Raw genomic sequence first — 25,370 nt, forward strand, 5'->3', positions numbered from 1 at the left:
CCACTGTCCCTCCAGAGCGTGATGACGTCACATGGTGTGGCTCCACACTACACGATAGGTACAATTTCTTTTCAACCTATAACATTGACTCTTTGGAACTGACTTGAGCCATGCAGAGTGATGACAGCTCTTAACATCAATATAACCATTACGGTCTGTTTCTTTAAAAAATGTAGAGGTCACAATCACTCCATTTTGGATTTTAATGGTGAGATCCAAAAATGGATCTCAGTTTTACTGGCCTCATGTTGAAGGATGATACCTCAATCGTTCGAATTAAGATGGCCAATATACTGATCAAGAGAAGCAAGATCACCCTCACAAAGGAGGAGGATGTCATCTATATGTCTTTCCAGAGCACAAACTCGGGCCTCTGTTCCTTATAGATGACGTCCTCCTCCCATTTGACCATAAACAAGTTGGCCATACTAGGCGCAAATTTTGCACCCACGGTCACTCCCCTATTTTGCAAAAAATATGAGCCCTTAAACCAAATGTAGTTGTTGCCCATCACAAAATCTAATAAAGAGAGAATAAACTCTCGTTGTGGCCCCTTCAGCGTAACATCCCTCTGAAGGAAACAATCCACAGCTTCTCTCCCGTGTTCATGTGAAATAATGGTGAAAAGTGAAGCCACATCAGCTGTGGCCAAAATTTAACTATCCTTCCACTCAATAGTATTATGTATGTTAATCACCTGAGTGGTATCCTTCAAGAACGAAGGAATGGGAGATACCACAGGTTGTAAGAAGGAATCTATATATACAGTATAGCGGCATCAGTTTCTGTTTTTGGAGAATGGTGTTTAAGGATTTGGAAAATCTTAAGCTGAGAAGGCTCAAGCTGGATCTGAAGTTCAAAAAGAGAATGGATTCTTTAAGATCTCGGAATGATATAGTTGTCCACTTCTTTCATTCTTGCCTTCTTTCATTCTTTTTTTACTTGTGACATTGGAGATCTGCTTCTGCTCTACTTTGGAGGCTGCCTTTAGGTATTAACCATTCCTTGATCCCTCGTGGTCTTTCTACTGGATCTACTGAGTAGCCCTTGTCCCCCCTTCTCTCTTCTCCTACCCCCAATCATGCCCTTTTCACCCCCTACCCCCCCCATGGGACTATGGACCTAATTATGGACATTTCATTTTGCTCCAAATCACCCCATGTAGGAAGGGAGTGCACTACCAATAGTTGAGTGTTGGACATCTACTGTAATTATACCTGTAATTATACCTTACTGATATTAATTTACTGAAAGGTAATTATACCTTTGGGTTTTTACTGATATGTTGGATCATTCTACCCACAAACCCTAGCCATTAAAAAAACTTCCAATTTTCACCAATTTAACCTTCATTTATAGATTAATTGCTTTTTAATGGATGTTGGGAATATGAGGATGACATTCTGATGGAATGATTTTGCTGCTAGATCTACCAAACAAAAGGAGCCAGTATGTTCTTCAACACTTCAGAGTCCACAAGAAAAAAAAAACTTCTTTACGGGTTCACAAAATTAATCCCAATGTTGGTATCCCATAATCGGCAATTCTATACAAGTTTATATTCCATGTTTTTATGATTCTGCCTCTGTAAAAGACTATCATTTTTTTTTGTTGACTGCCTTTTGGTTTTATTGCTGAGAGAATACTGTTTATATGCAGTGAGCCATGACTGGATTCGAGGCAAGGTACATGGAGTTTGTCAACTAGATCAAATGTCGTCATTTTACTAGGCTGACAAGGATTTCCGAACTTTATGAGTGAGTACGGTCTCCAGAGGGAAAACCAGTCAGTCTCAATTCATCTAAAACACTCTATAAAAAGGCTCAGGATTATTAGGACCGTCAAAGCCAGTGATTTCATTTGAGCTATTTCTCTGGAGCGAAAACATGGGAATACACGTGCTAAGAATATTTTCTCCTTGTGTGTTAGGATGAGCGTGAAGAATGAATAACCCTACTTCTACTTATACAGTGTATACAATAAAATCGGAAATTAATATACAGCACATTTCAGCTTCTTAAAGGGAAATGGTAATGTTTTGGGGATCTGTTTAATTTTAGTTTTTTAAGTTATTACAATTTTTATAACTTTTTATAATACAAAATAAATTCAGTCCAGGGTGCACCCATAATACTGATCTCAGAGATTATAATGGATTTTCTATGAAGGTCAAGGCCATCTTTTATACCATGTTACATTTAAGGTGTAACATGTAACATCCTGCAATTGGGCTTCCCCCCCAAAGCTTTCCCTTCCCCCTTGACAGCAGTTTCTTCTCCTATGCAGTACTGTCACTTTTGATCTGTGAATCAATAGACTACATATCCCGTTTGCCACTGTGGTCACTGCACTTGTAGTCCATTAACACTACTCCAGTGGTTCTCTAAGGTCTTATTTAGACATGAGGTTGGGGCAGTAAAAATGCATGTTGGAGCTGTGTTTTAACCACCTCCTTTAAGTCCACCCCAGTGGACAGGGTTGTTTACAGCTGCAATGCTTTGCACCCACGACAAAAACTACCGGACACATACAGTTGCAAGAAAAAGTAGGTGAACCCCTTGGGATTACGTGGAGTTTTGCATGAATTGGGCGTAAAATGTGCTCTGAACGTCATCTAAGTCACAACAATAGAAGAACACAGTCTGCTGAACATAATACTACACAAACAGTAGATGTTGCCATGGTTTAATTGCACATAACATGTAAACATTCACAGTGCAGGGAGGAAAAAGTATGTGAACCTTTGGACTTAATAACTGGTTGACCCTCCTTTGGCAGCAATAACCTCAACCAAACGTTTCCTGTAGTTGCAGATCAGACCTGCACAACGATCTGGAGTAATTTTGGACCACTCCTCTTCACAAAACTGTTTCAGTGTAGCAATATTCTTGGTATGTCTGGTGAGAATCGCTCTCTTAAGGTCATGCCACAGCATTTCAATGGGGTTGAGGTCAGGACTCTGACTGGGCCACTCCAGAAGGCGTATTCTGTGCTGTTGCAGCCATTGTTTTGTTGAATGACTTGTATGCTTTGGGTCATTGTCCTGTTGCATCACCCATCCTCTGCGGTGCTTCAGTTGGCGGACAGATGGTCGTACGTTTTCCTGCAAAATGTCTTGATAAACTCTGGAATTCATTTTCCCATCAATGACAACAATCCGTCCAGGCCCTGAGGCAGCAAAGCAGCCCCAAACCATGATGCTCCCTGCGCCATATTTTACAGTGGGGATGAGGTTTTGATGTTGGTGTGCTGTGCCTTTTTTTCTCCACACATAGTGTTGTGTGTTCTTCCCAAACAACTCAATCTTGGTTTCATCTGTCCACAGTATATTTTGCCAGTATTGCTGTGGAACATCCAGGTGCTCTTTTAAAAACTTCAAACGTGCTGCAATATTTTTTTTGGACAGCAATGGCTTCCTCCGTGGTGTCCTCCCATGTACTCCATTCTTGTTTAATGTTTTCCTTATTGTAGATGTGTCAACAAAAATGTTAGCATGTGCCAGAGATTTCTGTAGGTCTTTAGCTGACACTCTGGGATTCTTCTTTACCTCATGCAGCATTCTGCGCTGTGCTCTTGCAGTCATTTTTACAGGACGACCATGCCTAGGGAGAGTAGCAACAGTGCTAAACTTTCTCCATTTGTAGACAGTCTGTCTTACTGTGGACACATGAACATCAAGGCTTTTGGAGATACTTTTGTAACCCTTTCCAGCTTCATGCAAGTCAACAATTCTTGATCGTAGGTCTTCTGAGAGCTCTTTTCTGCGAGGCATGGTTCACATCAGACAGTGCTTCTTGAAACCAGTAAACCCAAAACAGGTGTGTGTTTTTTAAGGGCAGGACAGTTGTCAGCAACACATCCAATATCATCACACTGATTGGAGTCAAGGTTGGCTCACTCCTGGCTCCAATTAGCTCTGGGAGAAGTCATTAAGCTAGGGCCTCACATACTTTTTCCTCCCTGCACTGTGAATTTTTAGATGTTATGTGCAATTAAACCATGGCAACATCTAATGTTTGTGTAGTATTATTTTCAGCAGACTGTGTTCTTCTATTGTTGTGACTTAAATGATGTTCAGAGCACATTTTATGCCCAATTCATGCAAAACTCCACGTAATCCCAAGGGGTTCACATACTTTTTCTTGCAACTGTATACATATATAGGTGGGAGACAATTGGAACGCAACATAATCAGGTGAATGGTTAAAACAGGCGATGAGAAGGCACCATATTGCCTCCTCAGGCAGTGGACTGGGGTGTTTATATGCCACAGTTGCGATGCTTTGCGTCCGCAAAAAAATCTACCGGACATATAGCAATAGGTGGGCAATGATCGGGACACAACACATTCAGGCAAATGGTTAAAAGAGGTGGTGAGAGTGCACCATATTGCCTCCTCACCACCTGCTGATTACACACATCTATATCTACCCCAAGTGAAAGTCTGTACCTCACAGAGAGCTGGAGGACGAGTCAACAAGAGCCCAGCATTGCACCCACCATTCACTGATCACAGCTGCAATGTTTTGTAGGCTCATTTGAAAAAGAAAAATGCATATTTTTTTCTGGAAAAAAAATTTGCATTTATTTGTTTTTTAAAACCTTTAACCACTTGCCCTCCAGAGTATTTACCCCCCTTCCTGACTAGGCAATTTTTTGTGATACGGCACTGCGTTACTTTAACTGACAATTGCGCGGTCATGCAACACTGTACATAAATGAAATGTCCTTTTTTCCCACAAATAGAGTTTTTTCCAGTGGTACTTGATAACCTCTGCATTTTTATTTTTTGCGCTATAAACAAAAAAGACAGAGAATTTAGAAAAAAAAATATATATATTTTGACTTTTTTCTATAAAAAACATATCCAATACGTAAAAAAAATCTAATTGCTTCATAAACTTAGGCCAAAATGTATTGTGCTACAAGTCTTTGTTAAAACAAATACAATACCAATACGTGTGAATTAACCGGTTTATGTGAAAGTTATGGCTAATCAAATGGTGGTATATATACTGGAATTTTTATTTTATTTTATACTAGTAATGGTGGTGAACAGCAACTTATAGCGGGACTGCAGCGGGCATTCTGACACTGACTAACTGCCACTGACTTCCCCAGTGACACCAATACAGTGATCAGTGCTAATAAAAAGCACTGACACTGTACTAATGACACTGGGCAGGAAGGGATTAACATCTGGGGCGATCAAAGGGTTAACTGTGTGCTGTGTGTGTTTCACATTATGTGCTGTTTTACAATGGAGACATGCTGCATTTTATTTAAGTTGTAATTTTTTGGTCACAAGGTATTTTGTTGCATTTATTGAACAGATCTAACAAAACACTTTCAGTGGTATAGCTAAAAGACCAAAGAGGAAGCAAAGGGAGAAGTTCCTTGTTAGAGTTTACATACACATAAAAGTAAAGCCATGTGCAGTCAAAATAAAAGCACAGAAATTAGCACAAGGTACATAACTTATAGTTAGTAGAATGGGTCCCTTGTGCTGATGCCTCTTCTGTTAAGTGAAATCCTCTTCCATCTATGCCCCTACTCCCACTGCTGTAATCTTCCTGTGCGGAGGGTGTTATTAAAACTGAGGGAACTTCTTTCATCAAGACTGCCCAACTACACCCTCCCTTTCCACCCACACTACGGCTTCTATAAATGAAAAGCAATCTATAGGCAGATCTATTAATTATCTACCCATCGTCTATTCATAGAGCGCTTTTCATTCATAGAAGCTGCAGTACAGCTTCAATGAATGATGGAGCTGGGCAGAAAGGGGAGGCATAGTCGGGCACTCTTGGTGAGAGTCTGTGACAGCTCCCACAGTTTTATAAACCCCCAGCTGCACCGGAAGATTATGGCAATTGGGGGGGGGGGCATCAGCACAAGGGAGATATTCTACTGACTTAAGTTATGTTGCTTGTGCTAATTTATTTCTTTTTTTTTAAATTTTGACTGCATTTGGGCTTCAAAAAGAAAAAACATATCCCCATACCCATTGTTCCTAAAACTTTTCCAAAAACAGCAAAATGTTGCCCAAATCTCTAATTTTCAAATAAAAGTTTAGGGATATGAAAACTCCCAATTTTGTTAATCCCTTGGTGAACAATGGCTGTGTTTCACTGCTTCTCCTCCTCTGTCAGATAAATGCTGCAATAGTAACTCAAATTGTACCAAACAAACAGTATAGTTCCCCACTTTAAGAAATCCAAATCTTTTACCAGCCAAGATCAGATAATTGTTATCTATACACACTCTTAGCTGTTGGATCATACATGAAGAAGGCTGAATATCAGACCTCACAAGGAAGCAGACACATTTTAATCCAGATGGGAAGACATGTTTTACAGAATATTCTATTCATGTGGCTTAGCTGATGGATGAACATCTGTAACTGCTGAGTGAGCTGTTCAACTGAATCATAAATGAACTTCAACAAATAAGCAAAAATACCATATAATATCATATTTCATATACCTTCTACAACCTCCACTGATCAGTATTAGTGAAATTCTGCCTTTCCAGTTATTTTTTGCAGCTTTAGCTTAATTTAAAATGTGTTTTCAACTAACACATGTTACATATTACAGTAGTAGTGTTAAGTAGCGGAGGAGCACAAATGCTCTTTAACTCCTGCCTGCCCAACCCATAGAAATTTCCATTGATCCATATGAATGCTTTGAGCGTGAGATCCTCAGGTTAGTAGTATTCCTAAAGAGGGTCAAAAATGGATTTGGTCTATTCTGCTCTATTTTTATGTTTATATGATATTTAATTTTTTTTTTCTATTTATTTGTTATATTTATATAAAATGCTCATTTTACTAAAAAACTTTTTCTCTCAACTTAAAGCGATTATAAACCTTTTACTTTTTTTTAAAATAATAAACATGTCATACTTATCTGCTCTGTGCAATGGTATTCTGATCCTGATCCTCCTCTTTTGGGGTCCCTCGCCAGTGCTCCTGCCTCCTTCTCTCAGGTAGGTCCCCCCATAAAAAGCCAGTTCCTATGGGGCTACTTGTGTGGGCTTGGTCCAGAGCCACACTGCCTATGTCTATAGGCAGAGACAGTGCATCTCAGCCCCGCCCCCAACTGCCTCATCACAGGATTTGATTGACAGCAGTAGGAGTCAATGGCTCCATGTCCTGAGAGAACAGAGTGAGCTAAGAAAGCGGTCTACCACTCTAAGAATGCACAGCAATGAGGCCTCAAACAGCTTGACAGTAAATCAATTCAATGTATTAAGGCAATTCAATGCAAAATGGTGCAAAATCAACAAACAGATAAATGCATAGGCAAAAGAGCACTATAACAGGCAAAAGGGCAACAAATCACTAACTTGCACTTGTATGCATTTCTAGTGCGATGTACCCCTCGAAGTGGTAGAAAGTAGCTGGCACTTGGTGCAGTGTTCCTTTAAGAGTGGTAGTGGATAACAGGGGCAAAGCTGCTCATGGAAGCAGTCTCCATTTGGGCAAAATTGGTGTGGCGGGTGTTTAGGACAAAAAGCTCAGCTCACCACTCCCTGGCAGGTGGTTAATCAGGTTGCAATGGCTTGGCGAACAGCAGATCTCAGCAGTCAGGTCCCAGATCCTCTCTCAGCTAGGACCTTGAAGTTACAGCAATTGACCCTCTTTACTCAATCTCTGAAGGAAGTTCCAGCTGACTCTGGTGCAGGTCTATCCCCTCTCCCTGATGTGGGGGAACAGGCACAGCAACAGGTAATCTTAGCTGCTCTCTAATGGCTCCAGTCCCTCTGATGTGAGGCACAGACCATGACAGCAGGTCCGTGCTTGCCGCTCTCTTCCCTGGACTGCCCACAGTTTTCCCAGGAAAATGGTGAAACTTTCCTCCTCCAGCAGCAAGGATATGTGGGAGCTGAAGTCCAGTAGCCATAAGTCTCCATAAACAAGGATGGTGCAGCTCCCCCTTGAAGAACAACTCCCACGGGGCTCTGCAGCACAGCAAGTCCTCTTCTAAGGTTTCCTTTTGGCTCTGACTCTCCCGCCCTCTGATTGGATCCAATTTGCACTACTAGAGGGGAGTGGGGAGAGCAGGGGAGTGAGTGGGGAAATATGTAGAGCCGGCTCTGTATTTACAGCACACACAGTTTCGATCTTTATACAGCAGGGGCAGAAAGAAAGCCTGCAGCCTCTCTCAGCAGGAAATAAAAGGAGAGAGTCTCCAGTTGTGGCCCTGTAACGGGGGTAGGAGTTGGGGTTGGGGCAGACGAGTTGCGGCCCTGTAACGGAGGTAGGAGTTGGGGTTGGGGCAGAAGAGTTGCACCCGGCTACACCTTTAGAACCACGTTAACACTATATTGAGCAGAGAAGGGGGAAATGTGACTACTCTGACTCATTCAGGTGTGTGTGTGCATATATAAATTGAGCTACTGAGCTCTCTAAACAACTGCCTTTTTTTCAACTAATCAGTTAGTCAGGTATATATGCAAAAATGGAACCTACAGTAGAACTCCACCTGATGTCTGAAGGTGAATATGAAATACTCTAAAGTGTTTGACATTTACCTGGCTAGATAAATTAAGAAGAAGCACTATGATAATATCACATTTTCCATTCCTGTATATATTAAGTTTAGAAAATATATCCAAAAACAATATGCGTTCTTTATATTGTATTTACCACTAGGGTAGTGGAAGGTATGTAAATAAGCCATTCTTTTCTTTTTTATTTTAGCCATATATTATGCTTGACATTTGTGGTGGCATTTACAAATATCAGCTTGTATGTCAGCACTTCTTGCAGCCATCACATAGATCTGTGATATCCGCCAATTCAGTCAATATCCCTCATTCTACTGTATATTTCATTCATATTAAGGAGCAAACAAAAGTATATACAGCTGAGCCGGTGACAAGGAAAAGGTTATAGTAATAAACATGCAAATTACAGTATCTTAAATACAGCACTCAGTGTTATCATCTTCCAGGTTGTAATCTCCTACAGTGAATGGAATACATGTGTCAATAATATGAAGAATTCACATCTAGCCTTGGAGAGTCTGGATGGAACTAAATGTTACAGAATATTTACTCTGTTATGTAAGTTTTGATTTGAACAAGGTGTTCAGTGTGCCCAGGGACAAGTTTACTTTATGATGGTAGCACAGTAAAAAATGGGAATTCCTTCCAATTAAAAAAAGAAAAATGAGTCACAATCTCATCCTGTCCTGTTTGCTTTTATTTCATTGAGGAAGTCAAGGAGTACATTCAGAATTCTACATTCTAATTCAAATAACAGAAGATGACAGAATAGCATATGATCTGAAATGCATCAAAAACTCCAACTTCCAAAAAGCAATCGCTTTGGTTGAGTTGTAGACATTGCAAGAATTTAAAACCCAACCATGGGCCCCTCCCCACCCAATCCCCAGTGCTCCCATTCTACCCAGAGCCCCCCAACTGTGATCTATTGATTTTTACTGTGTGACCCCAGAAGGTGCTACATAGCCTTGCTATTGAAAATGTTTTTGGACCTCTTGAGCATGCATGACCTGCCAAGATTTTTTCCTATGGGGAGAGCAATAATCTGCAAGAGTGCTGGAGGCTGCCATATGTATGGCTACCCAAAAAAAAAGGATGAAGCAGCAGCAAGCATGAGCAGGCTGAAGGGGACCAAAAAGTATATTTTTGTGTGGTGCCCGGCAGGGCTAGACACTGAAGATCACTTGATTGAGGACAAGGGGAGTATCGGTCCGAGTGGGCTGCACTCAGGCGGTAGCTGCATTCAGTAAAAGACAGCTTGTATCAAAGATAAAATTGTTCGTTAAAGTTATATTTGGTAAAGGAAACCATTAAAGATGCACAAATCTTTCAGAAAGCACTACCTTGCATTGATCTCAACTGCAGGGGCAGTAATAAAAGACTGCTTTGGACTCCAATGGTGACCAGTTATGTGATTATTGTTCATCTGATCTGATCTCAGGGATCAAGGGTAGGACCAGAAAATACTTGGCTCCCACTGCTGTGTATATGCATATGATCTTAGATGAAAGGTAGACCTGTTGAAACAGAGCAGGCCAGTTAGTGGCTCTAGCTGACACCAATTCCCTAAGCCCCTTCAGCTGAGATCACATGACCTATGCCAATAAAGTTGTCCATGTGAATGGCCTCCATTGAAGCCCAGAGACTGGAAATACCCATTGTGCAGAAAACCAGACTCTTGGAATGTTGCACAACAAATTCTTTAGAAAGTAGAGAGACCTCCCGTACCACATGTAGAATTTTCTGTAAAATCTGGTTAAATTTAGGGATGAGAAAAATTTAGAGATTTCATTGTTCAGAAAGGTTGGTGAAAACAGGGAAATTTACGTGAAATTTTGCCATTTTTGTGAAATGCAATGGAGTCAATAAGGAAAGTGAAATTTGGTGGATTCTAAGGGTGCAATAGGCTTTAACCATTTTTCTTCCACCGATGTAAGGGTTCTGTCAGTGGCAGTCATTCAGAAAGTGAGATAGTGTTTATTTTTTATATTTTGAGATTCAGATTTTGGTTTTGTAGAATAAGACCACCCACAGGTCAAAGAGGAGGGAGATAGGTGAAATCCTTTCAACCAGTTCAAGGATTTACCTTCAGTATACCCGAATTAGGAACTGAACCACCAGATTTGGGACAGTGTCCTCAATTCTTGACCACATTCCCGACATAGTGGAAATACCTGCTGATCCCATTTATTTAAATGCACCAGGGTATAACACCTGGATGCAGAATGCCTTAACTTGTGAATCTCGGTTTGAAGAGAGCAGAATGCTGCAGATATAGTGTACAGGGAGATGGATCCCAACACTGTGGTGCTCCCAAGAAGGAAACGAGACTGTCAGAGGGAAGACGGTTGCCTAAAGTGCGGCAAATGCTTCCACATATGACTGCTGCAGATTGTCCACTAAATGTGATTTGTGATATACTGCCAAGTGACTCTGGAATGTATGTTATTGTGATGTGACTGTTTTGTGCCATTTTCCAAGTGCCACCAGTAAAGTGCAGCAACCTTGTGTATGTATGGACACTCCTTCCTTTGGGGATATAAAGGTCAATGGGCAGAAATGTTGTTTGAAGGGCTAAGAAATTGAGTGGGGCACAATATGGCAGAGGGTATAGCTGCAGAAGGAGGATTAGTGTCCTAGAAAACACAGAAGAGGGACAAGGACTTGGCAAGTTCATCCAGCTAATTTACAAAGCCCCTCATACAAACCTTGCTGGAGTTATACTGTAACCCTCTCCCAAAATGGATAAAAAAAAAGTTTTGCTTTCAGTTCTACTGTAACTAATCTACTACTGGGCACTTTTACTCCCTTCCTGCCCCGACCAGTTTTCAGCTTTCAGTGCTGTTGCACTTTGAATGACATATACGCGGTTTTCTCTTGGTGGTATTAAATCACTGTTGCGTGAAAACAGGCATTTATTTTTTGCAAAACAAATGATAAAAGACAGACAATTTTGGAAAAAAAATATTTTTTCTTAATTTCTATTACAAAATGTTGCAAACAGGTAATTTTTCTTCTTCACTGATATGTGTCGATGATGCTGCACTGATGGGCATTGATAGGCAGCACTGATGGGCACTGATAGGCTGCACTGATGAGGCAGCACTGGTGGGCATTGATAAGGAGGCACTAGTGAGGCTGCATTGATATGTGCACTGATGAGCACTGATAGGAGGCACTGATGGGCACTAATAGGCAGCACTGACTGATGGCATTGACGGGCACAGATTGGCAGTACTGACAGTCACAGACTGGCAGCACCGATGGGCACTGATTGGCAGCACTGCTGGGCACAGATTTGCAGCACTGCTGGGCACTTTTGGGGCTGCACTGATAATCAGTGCCCTAATTATCAGTGTACATGTCCCCTTTCGCACTTGTTAGTTATTGGCAGTATTTTCCTCACGCTGTGACAGCATGGAAAGTAGTAACAATAACTGGCAAGAGTGATTGGACACAGATGATCACATGATAAAAGGCCGCTTAGATTGGGCTTTTACCATGAAATGCTGAACAGCATAATGCACATATTCGTTGTTAATCGCAATATAAAACCACAAGTTTGTACAGTTGTCACTACTACTACTGTACCATTTTACATTTTTTACCATTTGTACATTTTATTATATTGTTATAGAGCTACAGTATAGTATACAAGTTTTAACAGTTTGATAAATAAAATTTGAAAATAAGTCAACACCTTTGTCCAGTTATTTTAGATTTATTTTTTGTATGCTTTATGTAAACTAGTAACACACTTGTAAACAAAAAAAGAAGACCTCAGGTCTTAAAGATACAAAACCCTGAACATACGTGTTTGCATGTATAATACAACAAAAATTCTCTTTGGAATAGTTCGAAAGCTTTTTAGTTGCAAGTATGCAACTCTTTTTTGATTCAGTAGTACAGGTGTGAGTCACAAAAATCCCTTGCAGAAATCACAAAAAGTTCAAGTATTCCCATCATGTAATGGCAAAAACATATTTTGTTTCACATAGAAGGGCTGTGAGCGCAGTTTACAGCTGTGTGTTAGTGTTTACAGTGGCCACATGTATTGCTTGAAAACATTATTTTTTATTAATAACCTTGGGTTCTGAAATGCACAATCACACTTCAAAGTGTGTCCAACATCCTGCTGAGTGTTATCAAGCATCAATTGCAAATTTATCATAAACTGCCTGTGGTGATTTTCTGTCGGTAACCTCTCTTTTTACAAAAAATCAGGAATTGGTTTGGCTAGATTAAACAGGAAATGTAAATAGTGAAAAGTATACTGTCATTCATCTTATTTGGACACATTTTGGTTTTACAGGCTGTGTGCAGACAAGATGGAGTTTGACTGGAGCAGAGGACACAAAGGGGATGTGGAAATGGTTAAATGGAAGCAGTTTGACTATGCCATGATGAATACCTGTCTTTAGAGGGGATATAATAAAGACAATGAGCAGGAAGTTGGATTAGTTGCTTACAGCAAAGTTATCAGTCAGATTAACTACAATATAAAAATAAAACAGGCATATAAATAACAAATTAGAAGCAATAAAAAACTACAAGTGTTCATAAAGTGGGTAAGGGGAATGTATGGAAGAATGGCTAGGTTCCCTGCAAACATCTATGGGTGAATCAGATTGGGAGGATAAGATGAGGATGGATGACATGGGTTTGGCTGCTCATGCATTCTTTGAAAACCCTGATTACATGGAAAGGTGTGTACATTGATAGGGGTCCTGAGTAAGGGTGGCTTGTGGCAGGTGTAGTGTTATAACATTGATGGCCGGGCAGTGATTTAGAGCCACTAGGTGTATTAAAACCCAATGCCCAGGGCTGAAATCTAGGAAATGGGTGTTGCTCTTTGCAAGCTGAAAATATGAACATAATCTATGCATATAAATCCCCTTTAACTTCAGTACGCTTATCAGGAGGGACCTCCTTACAGACAGTAACATTCTGTAAAACATCACACCAGGGTCTGAGATATTCAAGAATTCATTGTCAGCTTGTGAGACAGAAGCTTGCGATTGTTTTTTCAATTCTTCAAGTAGGCGATTAAATATTCTTGAATACTTGACTGGACACTCTTATCTATATTTTCCTGTAAATTTAATGAGACTACAGATTATGCTTTTCTACAAATATGTCACTGCATGAACACCAGCTGCCATTTCTGAAGGTAACAACAGAGTGATTGTGACATTTGTGAAAGAAATGCTTGAGTAGGTGGTTGATTTTCATCAGTAGAAACTGTCTCTGCATTTGTATCTTGGTTTGCTTCACCTTCCGTTCCACTGTCTGATGAAATACTTGCACGCCTTACTATTGCAGGTACGCTTGAGACGGTTCTAGGAAAACATAATAGCATACAACATTGAGGATCAAGATTCATGTATAATTTCTCTACAAACCATATCGTTTTTTCAGTGTTTAAATTTTTTTAATTATAATCAGGTATAGCGTAAACCACAGGATTGCCCTCCAGCAATAGCTGAAAGAACATTTAAAAAAGAGGTCAGATGCCTCCAGGATAAGAAGTGATAGTAGGAATACTATGCAGAAATAGTGAGTGTTGCAGATGATAGCAGAAGACAATATTATCCATAGATAGAGCAAATAATAAGGTAGTTTATTTATTTTTATTTTATTTATTTCAGGTACTTGTACAGTGCCATCAGTTTACGCAGCGCTTTACATATATATATATATATATATATAATATATATATGTGTGTTGTACATTCACATCAGTCCCTGACCCTCAAGGGATGTACAATCTAAGGTCCCTACTCACATTCATACATACACATACTAGGGCCAATTTAGACAGGATCTAATTAACCTCCCAGCCAGGGGCGGACTGACAACTCATGGGGCCCCCGGGCAATAGGGGATCATGGGGCCCCTGTGTCCTTGCCCAAACTCAAAAAAGCCTATGAAAAAGGTACCAGGGGCATCTCATGGGGCCCCCTACTGACCCCGGGCCCTCGGGCAATGCCCGAGTTTCCAAATGGTCAGTCTGCCCCTGATCCCAGAATATCTTTGGAGTGTGGGAGAAAACCCATGCAGGCACAGGGAGAACATGCAAACTCCAGGCAGGTGGTGCCGTGGTTGGGATTTAGCCACTGTGCTGCCCGTTAAAATTAGACAGTTTCTTGGATGCAAAAAAAATTACATAAACTTACGGTCGCATCTCTGTGTTGCGCCTCAAAAATGACAAGGCCTGTGCATGGGGGTTAGGCCGATGGCGTGTTGAAGGTGCTCCACTTCTCTCTGCAGACTTCTCTTCATGGAGTTTGTTCTTGTAGCGGTCACGCAGGGACTTTCCTGCAATGTATTCCATTAGAAAATATTAAAGCGGAATTCCAGTTAAACTGAAAAATAAAAGTCAGCAGCTACAAAAACTGTAGCTGCTGACTTTTAAAACAGCCATATGACACCATAGCAAACAATTACCATAGGAAAATGCATTTGCTATTTTTCAGGTATGATTGCTATGGGCAAATGATCCCATGTATATGCACCTCACACATTGATTCACTCACTGCGGTTCTCCTGTTCATTTACTGAAATATTTTCCCAGATTGGACTTAGAAATCGGCACACATCCTCCTATTTCAGCCTCTTCATGACTCAGTCAGAGTATCTTGGGCATTCAGTGTCCCATATCTCTGGTTGGTGGTGCACCAATGCTATAATGGCCTCATGAGAGATATCATGGGCCGCCATCGTTCCTCTCTGCTTCTATCCTTCCTTCAACTTCCTGTGTCATTCCCAGGTATCCCTTGTGATTCTGATGTGCTTTCTGTTGATTTTCTTGCTTTTTTGCCGCTGCTATCTGTAGGTGAATTAGTGCACTGCGATTACCTGTGGTTATGTACAGATAAATCGGCCCTGGATGCAGTCAAATTTATTTTTTCCAACCGCAAGTAATGAAATCATTTCTAAACGCAGCGTGTGAATGGGCCATAGGGATGCATTGTCTGAATTTAGCTGCGGTACATAAGTTCCTCTAACCACAGCTAAAAGCTGAAATCTAACCACCAGTTAGTAATGATCAAATGATCAAATACGCTCCAGAAAAGATACAATTATCTCAAATGTTTTTGTAGGCTGTAGCATTAAAGTGGAACTAAAGGCAAAACGTATTTTTTACTTTTGGATAGAGTGGAGAGGAATTAGAATACCAGTCAGGATTTTACTGCTGTCTGTGTCTGTGTATGGAGAAGGAAAATCCAAAGTTGTGGGTTGTCACCAGAACAGGGATGGAGAGGAAATCTTTCAATGGGGACACTAGGTCTGGTGATACCTTGGAATTCCCTCACTTTGGAGGGATTTCGATCGCTTTCTGTTTGGCTATGGGACAGAAAGTAAAGGGAAATCTCCCCAACCCTCCCTTACTATATCCAAAATGAAAAAAGATTTACTTATAGTTTGACTTTAACTCTTCACTGGAAACACCATTGGAGGGATGCTCACACACTTTTGGCCATATATGAGATCCTATACGTCTTTCTGGCTCAACATTTATTGTATGATAAAACAAATTTGCAACTCTCAAGAAGTAGGTTTGTGAAGGCATATAGAGCATAAGCAGGGGCGGACTGACCATTTGAAAACTCGGGCACTGCCCGAGGGCCCGAGGTCAGTAGGGGGCCCCATGAGATGCCCCTGGTACCTTTTTCATAGGCTTTTTTGAGTTTGGGCAAGGACAGAGGGGCCCCATGATCCCCTATTGCCCAGGGGCCCCATGTGTTGTCAGTCCGCCCCTGAGCATAAGTAATCAGGACATTCAGGGAACCCTGTAGCAGAGGCTTCCAATCCAGAGATTGTGCAGAACTTCTGTTGGCCAGGTAGGCATCAGAAGCTCAGAGAACTTCATGGTCGGGAGGAGACTCCAGAGGAACCCAATAGATGATGTCAGATGCTGGGGGACATCCTGAAGGCGTGGCTACATGTTCCTGCTTTTTTGTCAAGCCATGAGTGCGAAGGGGTTAAAACCTCTCTCTGTTTTTGCTACTCTCAGTGGACAATGTTCATTTCCTGCATCAGTGATGGCATGTAAGGAGAACTCTCCAAGAGGGACATAGGCAGCAGTAATAGCACTTTTAGGGGAGGGCTTGAACCAGTGTTAGCTTTTTATTATTGTCTGGTCTTACTTCCTGCCCAGATGACAATGCTCTCCAAGTGCCATGAAATGAACAATCATCTAAACAAGGACTCAGACATCAATAAAACCTGACAGAGGTTCTTACCATTGGTCAAGCCATGAAGCAGGAACACCTCGAAATATGCAGACTTCCCCTCAGAATGTCCCCCAAAATCCATTGGGTTCCCCTGAAGTCTCCTCCTGACCAGGACTTTTTTTGAGCTTCCCCACATGGAAGAAACATATATTTTAAATATATTTAAAAATATTCTTCCCAAATATATTGACATATATTTGAAATATTTTGGCCGTTTTCAATATATTTCAAAATATATTTCAATATATATATATATATATATATATATATATATATATATATATGTACTGTATGTTGAAATGCGTATTTATTACAAAATATCTGAAAAATATTTTTAAAAATACATTTTCAAATATACTGTATGTCTTTAAAAAAGACAAATCTACATTTTTGGACTGCATTTACAAATATATGTAAAAATATATGTTAAAATTACTTTTTTTATATGTTAAAAAAATCTGAAGAATATATTAAAAAAAACGAATTTCAACATGTAGTATATATATATATATATATATATATATATATATGTATTGAAATATATTTTGAAATATATTGAATACAGCCAAAATTTTAGTACTTTAAATATATGTCAATATATTTGGAAAGAATGTTTTTTAAATATATTTCAAATATTTTTTGCTTCCGGCCGGTGACAGTGCTGCCTCTGCTTCAGGGTTTCCTGGATGTCTTGATTTCTTATGCTCTACATGTCTTCACAAACTTACACTATATTGCCAAAAGTATTGGTCGGCCTGCCTTTACAAGCACATTTCCAGTCTTTGTCTATAGGGCTCAATATTGAGTTGGCCCCACCCTTTGCAGCTATAACAGCTTCAACTCTTCTGGGAAGGCTGTCCACAAGGTTTAGGAGTGTGTCTATGGGTTGTTTGACAATTCTTCCAGAAACACATTTGTGAGGTCAGGCACTGATGTTGGACAAGAAGGCCTGGCTTGCAGTTGCCACTCTAATTCATCCCAAAGGTGACCTTTTGGGTTGAGGTGCAGGCCAGTCATGTTCCTCCACCCCAAAGTCGCTCATCCATGTCTTTATTGACTTTGCTTTGTGCACTGGTGTGCAGTCATGTTGGAACAGGGAGGCGCCATCCCCAAACTGTTCCCACAAAGTTGGGAGCATGAAATTGTCCAAAATGTCTTGGTCGCTGACGCCTTAAGAGTTCCCTTCACTGAAACTAAGGGGCCAATCCCTACCCCTGAAAAACAACCCTCACACCATAATCCCCCCTCCACCAAACTTTACACTTGGTACAATGCAGTCAGGCAAGTACCGTTTTCCTGGTGACCACCAAACCCAGACACATCCATCAGATTGCCAGACAGAGAAGCATGATTCATCGCTACCAGAGAACACGTCTCCACTGCTGTAGAGTCCAGTGGCCGTGTGCTTTACACCACTGCATCCAATACTTTGCATTGTACTTGGTGATGTAAGGCTTGGATGCAGCTGCTCGGCCATGGAAACCCATTCCATTAAGCTCTCTATGCACTGTTGTTGTGCTAATCTGAATGCCACATGAAGTTTGGAGGTCTTTAGCTACTGACTCTGCAGACAGTTGGCGACTTCTGTGCACTGTGCCCTTCAGCATATGCTGACCCCGCTCTGTCATTTTACTTTATCTACCACTTCGTGGCTGAGTTTCTGTTGTTCCCAGTTGCTTCCACTTTGTTATAATACCACTAACAGTTGACCGTAGAATATTTAGTAGCAAGGACATTTCACGGATGCACTTATTGCCCAGGTGGCAACCTATCACGGTACCACGCTTGAATTCACTGAGCTTCTGAGAGCGACCCATTCTTTCACAAATATTTGTAGAAGCAGTCTGCATGCCTAGGTTCTTGATTTTATACACCTGTGGCCATGGAGGTGATTGGAACACCTGAATCCAATGATTTGGAGGGGTGTCCTAATACTTTTGGGAATATAATACTTCATATGAGTTGCCAATTTGTTTTTATCATAATATCAATGTTTTAATGCTGCACTTAGATGGCGTGTCTGTTTAGAATATTTGAATCACCATCAATAACTCTGGAAAGTTTTTATTCTTACCGATACAGAAAAATTTGGAGGTTAGTTAAGCATGCTTGTCACATCTGCACACATTCCCTCTACAGAAATGAAGTGTGTTGTAGGAGTTGAGAAGGACAGTTTCCTAAGTAAATAATAGCTTGTTCTATCAATGAATAAATAATGAGGTCCCAGGACACGGTACGTTCAACATTACAAATACATTCTGATTGATTCAGACTCAGCTTGTCAGAATAAAATGAATTTTAAAATGAGATCCGTTTCGTGTCTTCTCAATTTTCATGGATCTTAGCAGCTGTTTATGTTGGTCTACTTTTGCAGTATTTTATTTGATGGGGAGCTGTCATACAAAGTCCTAAAATTCTTAGCAAATTGTAACATAACAAGATGTAAAGTGAGTCCATCTCGTGCAAAGCAAAAGAAGATCAGAGAGATGTAGACCAAAATGAAACAATGCAGAAATTACTGTCACTGGCCTATATGAATTACAAATCTCTAGTTAGGTAAGACAGGACACATACACCAAAATATGTGGACACCCCCCCCCCCCCAAATTTGTATGCACAAGTATTTCCATTATTTCCATTAAGAGGCACTGGTAATGCTACCGCATGCCAACATTTCAAAAAAGTTTCCAGGGACAAATTTTTGTTTTACTGTGTGCCCAGTAAGGCACAGTAGGCAGTGAAGGTACTTTAATTAGGAGTAGGACATTCATCTAAAATGAATGTGGTTCTAAAAGAAGCATATCGTTAACTTATTTATTTATTACAGGAATATACTGTTTTTAGTGCCAACAATGTATGCAGTGCTTTACATACTGTGTGTAACAATTTATTTTTAAAATACTGTATGTATTGAAGTTTTCTCGTAATAAGGATAGAAACTCATTCAAGAAGGTCTTATTCGGGGGGCACAAGGGCACTCTACAGGGGGTTAAGGAGGGAAAAAGTATGGGGGGGGTACCAGGGCACAGTACTGGAGGATCATGAGGGCAAAGTTCAGGAGGGCAACATGACACAATACTAGGGGGCCAGAGTGGAAAAGTATAGAGGGATACCAGGGCACTGTACTGGGGAGTCAGGAACGAAGAGTACAGGGGAGCACCAGGGCACCATAACGGGGGGGGGGGGGGGTCAGGAGGAGGGGCACAAGGGAACAGTACTGGGGGAACAGAAGAAGTTCAGTTTGAAGTGCATTAGTGTAATCAGTCAGAGAAGTGTGGCCACAGATTACAAAAGCGTTAACTGCAAGCTGCCTACTTGCTTCTAAGAAAAGTACAGGGGGGTACCAGGGCACTAAACTGTGGGTTCAGGAGGGAAAAGTATAGGGAGGCGCCAGGGCACAGTACTGGGATTCAGGAGGTAAAAGTACAAGGGGGCACCAGGGAACAATACTAGGGGGTCAGGAGGGAAAAGTACAGGGGGGGCACAAGGACACAGTACTAGGGGATAAGGAGCGCAAAGTACACCAGGGAACAATATTGGAGGGTCAGGAGGGAAAAGTATTGGGGGGCACCATGGCACTGTGCTGGGGGGTCAGGAGGGAAAAGTACAGGGGGGGCACAAGGACACAGTACTAGGGGATAAGGAGCGCAAAGTACACCAGGGAACAATATTGGAGGGTCAGGAGGGAAAAGTATTGGGGGGCACCATGGCACCGTGCTGGGGGGTCAGGAGGGAAAAGTAATGGGAGGCACCATGGCACCGTGCTTGAGGGACAGGAGGGAAAAGTACAGGGGGCACCAGGGCACAATACTGGAGGGTCAGGAGGGAAGGGGTACAGGGGGGCATGAGGGCACAGTACTAGGAGATCAGAAGAAGTTGCGTCCGAAGTGCATTAGTGTCATCAGTGTGAAAAGTGTGGCCACAGATTACAAAAGATTTAAGAGCTTGCAAAAGAGCTGCCTGCTTGCTTCTATGTCTGGGATACCACCTTAATGTTGATTTCACATGACTGCAGCTCCTGTCTGTATTACAGGCATTAGTGAGTGCAGCGCCTTAGTGTCCCCACTAGGGTGACTTATGCCCTGCCCATATGTCAATCAACAAGCTGGAGATATCAGCCAGGCTAGTATTGAATTGGTGACATATGCAAAATCCTGGCATCTCTGGGTGAGATCTAGCAAGTTCCTAGGTAAGTATATCAGACCATGCACTCCCTGATGATTGAATGCTGTTTTGGACAGAGTGGGAGTGGGTTAACACCTCTCTCTGTTTTTGCTACTCTCAGTGGACACTGTCATTTCCTGGTGTGGTGACAACATGACACCTATACAGAAAGTAAGAAGAAATCTTCAAAAGGGACACAGGCAGTAGTTAGAACACTGTTTTTAGAAGAGTAGGGAAGTGCTTGAAGTGAACATTAATCGGAACATCAATAAACCCTGACAGAGGTCCTTACCATTGTTCTTTTGAATTTGTTATTGAATTTTGCGTGGGGGAATTATATATGCTTATCACATGTTTCTGTTAGATGCAGTGATAAAAAGATATAATTAATGTTGCTTTAGGAAGCAGAAGTCCTATAGTATGACTGGAGGCAGAGAGGGTGCAATTCAAAGCCAGCTTCCAGCTAACTGAAGATGAAAAGAGCCACATTCCCAAATCTGCTTCTTCAGTATGTCTATTAGTGGAGACAATGATGAAAAAAATGAACCAGTGGAATGTTTAATATATTTCTGTCCTCTTAAAAAAAGAAAAATAGAGCTTTGATGTACATAAGTTCACTAATTGGATGCAATTAGCATTATGATTAGGTTAATTATGTAATGCTACATTCCGAGAATAAAAAGCTTCTTGTGGGGGTGATGAAAAAATACCTACAGCAAGGCCAGAAGGAACACAGTATGCACTAAATTAATTCAATTAACTAAATTTGGATACATTTAGTTGGCATGGTGAAGGACCTCAGGGTGTACGGTTGTTATGGGACCTATGCATTCAGTAACGAGGGTTCAGAAAGTTGAAGATCTGCATTCTGGACCAGAGGCGGACTGACAACTCATGGGGCCCTCGGGCAATAGGGGATCATGGGGCCCCTGTGTCCTTGCTCAAAATCAAAAAAGCCTATGAAAAAGGTAAAAGGGGCATCTCATGGGGCCCCCTACTGACCCCGGGCCCTCAGGCAGTGCCCGAGTTTCCAAATGGTCAGTCCGCCCCTGTTCTGGACTTTCATCCCTGAATGCATAGGGCCTTAAACACTTGTACCACTTGTACAGTTTTCAGCCCCATTCAACCACAGCCTGCCATAGACTTTGACAGACTGCCTGCAACAGGGTGAGACCCAATGTTCCTCCCAGATGCACTAAAACAGCTGAAGGAATGCACTGCAGCTGGACAGCCCCGGGAGCAAGGGATCATAGTCTCAGCTGTCCTCAGGTCTTTATATATGTGAGTTGATGTGATGCTCAGGACTTTCTCCCTCTCACTGCTGTGAGAGCCTGCTGCTGGGAGAAAAGGAGTGCTGATAGAACAGGTACAAGTGCCACCTGTTTGTTTTGGGTATCCTATTAGGGGGCATCCAGTTACCAGAAACTGATCTGAGTTTAGTTAGTGGGTCCGGTGAGCATGTTTTCTGTTTTATGTTATGGACTTTCTGTAAAATGCCTGCACTGAGCTGTTTGTTTGCAGAACAAAGCCACTTGGATGGTTCCTGGGCGTCCCTGTCTCTTGTACGGTTTACCACTGCTAATATTATATATATGTATACAGTATATAGTGTATATGGAACTTAGTCTAACTATACTGCTTCTTATTTAAGAGAAGACTCTGGATACAACTGTATCACAAAAACAACTTGCAAACATTACCAAAGTTACCAAAGTTATGTCATGTAAATTACATGAGACCCTTCTATGTAATAATCTATTGGTACTCTACTGGTGCCATACCATCACTGAATTCCTAGCACTTTTTTTTCTTTTCTAGCTTGTATTTTGGAGTTTGCAATAAGAGGAGCAGGAAACTTTGGGGTTTATTTGCTAAAGCTTGAGAGTGCAAAATCAGGCTCACGTCTGCATAGAAACTAGTCAGCTTCCAGGTTTTATTGCCAAAGCCTAATTGAACAGGCTGAGGTTAGAAGCTGATTGGTTTTTGTGGAGAAGTAAGCCTGGTTTTTCATTCTCCAGCTTTAGTAAATAAACCCCATTGTGGCAAACAGACTTCAGTACCAGGGTCTGAACCCACCAGACTCCATCTAACTAAAATATTGCTTTTGGGTGAACTGACCCTGCAGATTGGAACCAACTCGGTTGCTGAAAACAGTAATAAGTACAATCTAATGAATCTAAGTAGTAATACGTCCATATAAGTCCATTCTTGGAAATACCCATGCCATGGCCACCTGTGGTAAGGATATGGATAGCAGGTAAGACCTGGATGGACCAGCATATCTTAAGCTTCCACCTCCAAGAAAATGCAAGCTTTGTTTTCTTCTTCTATTATAAATACATGTACAGATAAATGTAAAGGGAAAATACGTAGAGGATTTTGAATTTGGTACATGGTAGGGGCTAAACCTCTCTTAACAATGAATTCTCTTTCTGCAGGTAGCTTTTATGGCTTCAATGGCAACTCACTTCAGCAACATTAATAGTGGAATCATTTTCAGCAGTGTTGAAACTAATATTGGAAACTTTTTTGATGTCATGACTGGAAGATTTACAGCTCCTGTAACAGGTATGTTATTAAAGAAGAACTTTGAACGTAAAACTGTACATCAGGTAAGCAATCGAAGAGTTTCTCTAGGAAAGACATTTTTTGTTTCGACCACTGTGAGGTTTGTATTGGCGTTTGTGTTCCCATTAAGGAGATTCCCCCCTCTATTTGTTCTTGTGACCACTGGCACTGAGGAAGAGGGGAAATTCAAAATTTTAGAGTTGTCCCCATATCAAGAGGCAAGGGAGGATCTTCCATCACACCCATTCCATGGACATTATCCACTGTTGGAGATTACTTCAAACTTCCTGTTGAGTTCATGGAGCAGGGAGTGAAGGGAAATAACCACAATGCTTACCAAATTATTGATTAATATCTTCCTGAATTTCATCTTTAACGGAAATGTGTCCTGCAAAAAATGTAGGGCTTCCATTTTGAACTTGAGAATGCCAACTGCATGTCAGTTATGTTGATCTACTGGATTTAATACATTTTGAGTCACTGAACTGGACTAAATATGAATATCAAAGATCAGAAATGTCAGAACTCTTATCTGTATATTAATTTGAGGTCAGTGATACAAAGTATTGAATACACTTTATGGGAGAATACACCATGTGGCCAAAAATATGGCCATATGGTAAAGGTTTAGTTGTTTCCATTGAAGGGTACTGTTAACTCTACAGAATACAAAGATTTTTTAGATGACCATCCACCTACCACATCCAAAAAACTGTAGTTTATAAAGCAAACTGAAAAATTTAAGTCCAGCCTTAAAAACGCCAGACTTTATTGGCTCAACATGGGAGACAACATATATATGTAAAATATGATCGGTTTTATAAGTCACATTAAAAAAGGATAAAACATAACCATTAAAAAGAGAAAAAGATTGCCCTAAGACAGTTCAATGGCTAGGCAGGGCTAAGAATAGGTGCCCTGCTATACAATACTGGAAGTACTCAATATGAAAGTTAACAATTGCCATACACAATACAACAAGATTGATTGTAGACTTCCGGTTGTCAAGATCAAAGGTCAATGCGTTGTGCCAGGTATTCTTCAGGACTCAAATATGACATAAGAGCTTGACTTCATCTAAAAAAGCATTGCTGTAATAAATAATCACAAAATATGAATATAGTACATAAAAGTAGAAATATACATTTCAAAAGAAAATCCATATGAATGTGCTCCCATCAGTGTGGTGAGTCATGGAGTATCCATAATAGCCTTGGGGCAGACACAGGGGCAGCAGAACCAAAACACCACCAGACAGAGCCCGTGGCAGGCAGCGGAAAGGTGGAAAAATCTGACAATATTGTATTACAGCTATTAAATACAAATGGAGACAACCATGTCTGTAACCTAGTCTAGACTAAATAAACATATTCACTGTAAGTGTAAAGCAGATGAGAAAGCAAATTCATACATGACTTTTTTTTTTTTTTTACATACTATCAATATTCCTGATCACTGCCACACCAGTCATATTATGATCCTGTACTGCACTGGTGATAGTGTGTAAAACAAAATTTGGGAAAAAAACCCAAATTTTATTTAATTTCTTCATTTTTAAAAAAAAGTGACAAAAAATGTAAATTTCAAAAAACTCGCCATGCCTCTTACTAAATACCTCAGACTGTATAATTTCCACAATGGGGTCATTTGGGTGGTATATGTAGTGTCCTGGCATTTTAGGGCCTCAGTAAATGAGATAGGCCATCAGTACAGTACATCAGGATTGATCAATTTTCAAATATACATATACCATAGTTTGTAGACTCTATGACTTTCACACAGACTAAATAATATACACTTTTAAGGATTTTTTTAACCAAAGACATGTAACTTGTAACATTTTGGCTTAAATTTATGAAGAAAGTTTATTTTATTGAATATGTTTTAT

The 25,370-nt window shown here is 40.7% G+C and overlaps 1 protein-coding gene and 1 pseudogene across 2 annotated transcripts in view; one reads left to right on the top strand and one right to left on the bottom strand.

Moving 5' to 3' along the window:
* Positions 1-25,370, top strand: part of C1QTNF3 (C1q and TNF related 3) — a 118,864-nt gene that overhangs the window by 32,239 nt on the left and 61,255 nt on the right. For both annotated transcript variants that reach the window (XM_089689449.1, XM_089689448.1), the window contains exon 4: positions 23,353-23,482. In XM_089689449.1, the coding sequence (XP_089545575.1) occupies positions 23,353-23,482 (130 nt within the window). The remainder of the gene's footprint in view (positions 1-23,352; positions 23,483-25,370) is intronic.
* LOC149452391 (uncharacterized) lies at positions 13,062-16,832 on the bottom strand (annotated as a pseudogene).

This window comes from Staurois parvus, unplaced genomic scaffold (assembly GCF_062004578.1).
Source record: "Staurois parvus isolate SC_StPar_1 unplaced genomic scaffold, SC_StPar_1.0 ptg000475l, whole genome shotgun sequence".
NCBI lineage: Eukaryota > Metazoa > Chordata > Amphibia > Anura > Ranidae > Staurois > Staurois parvus.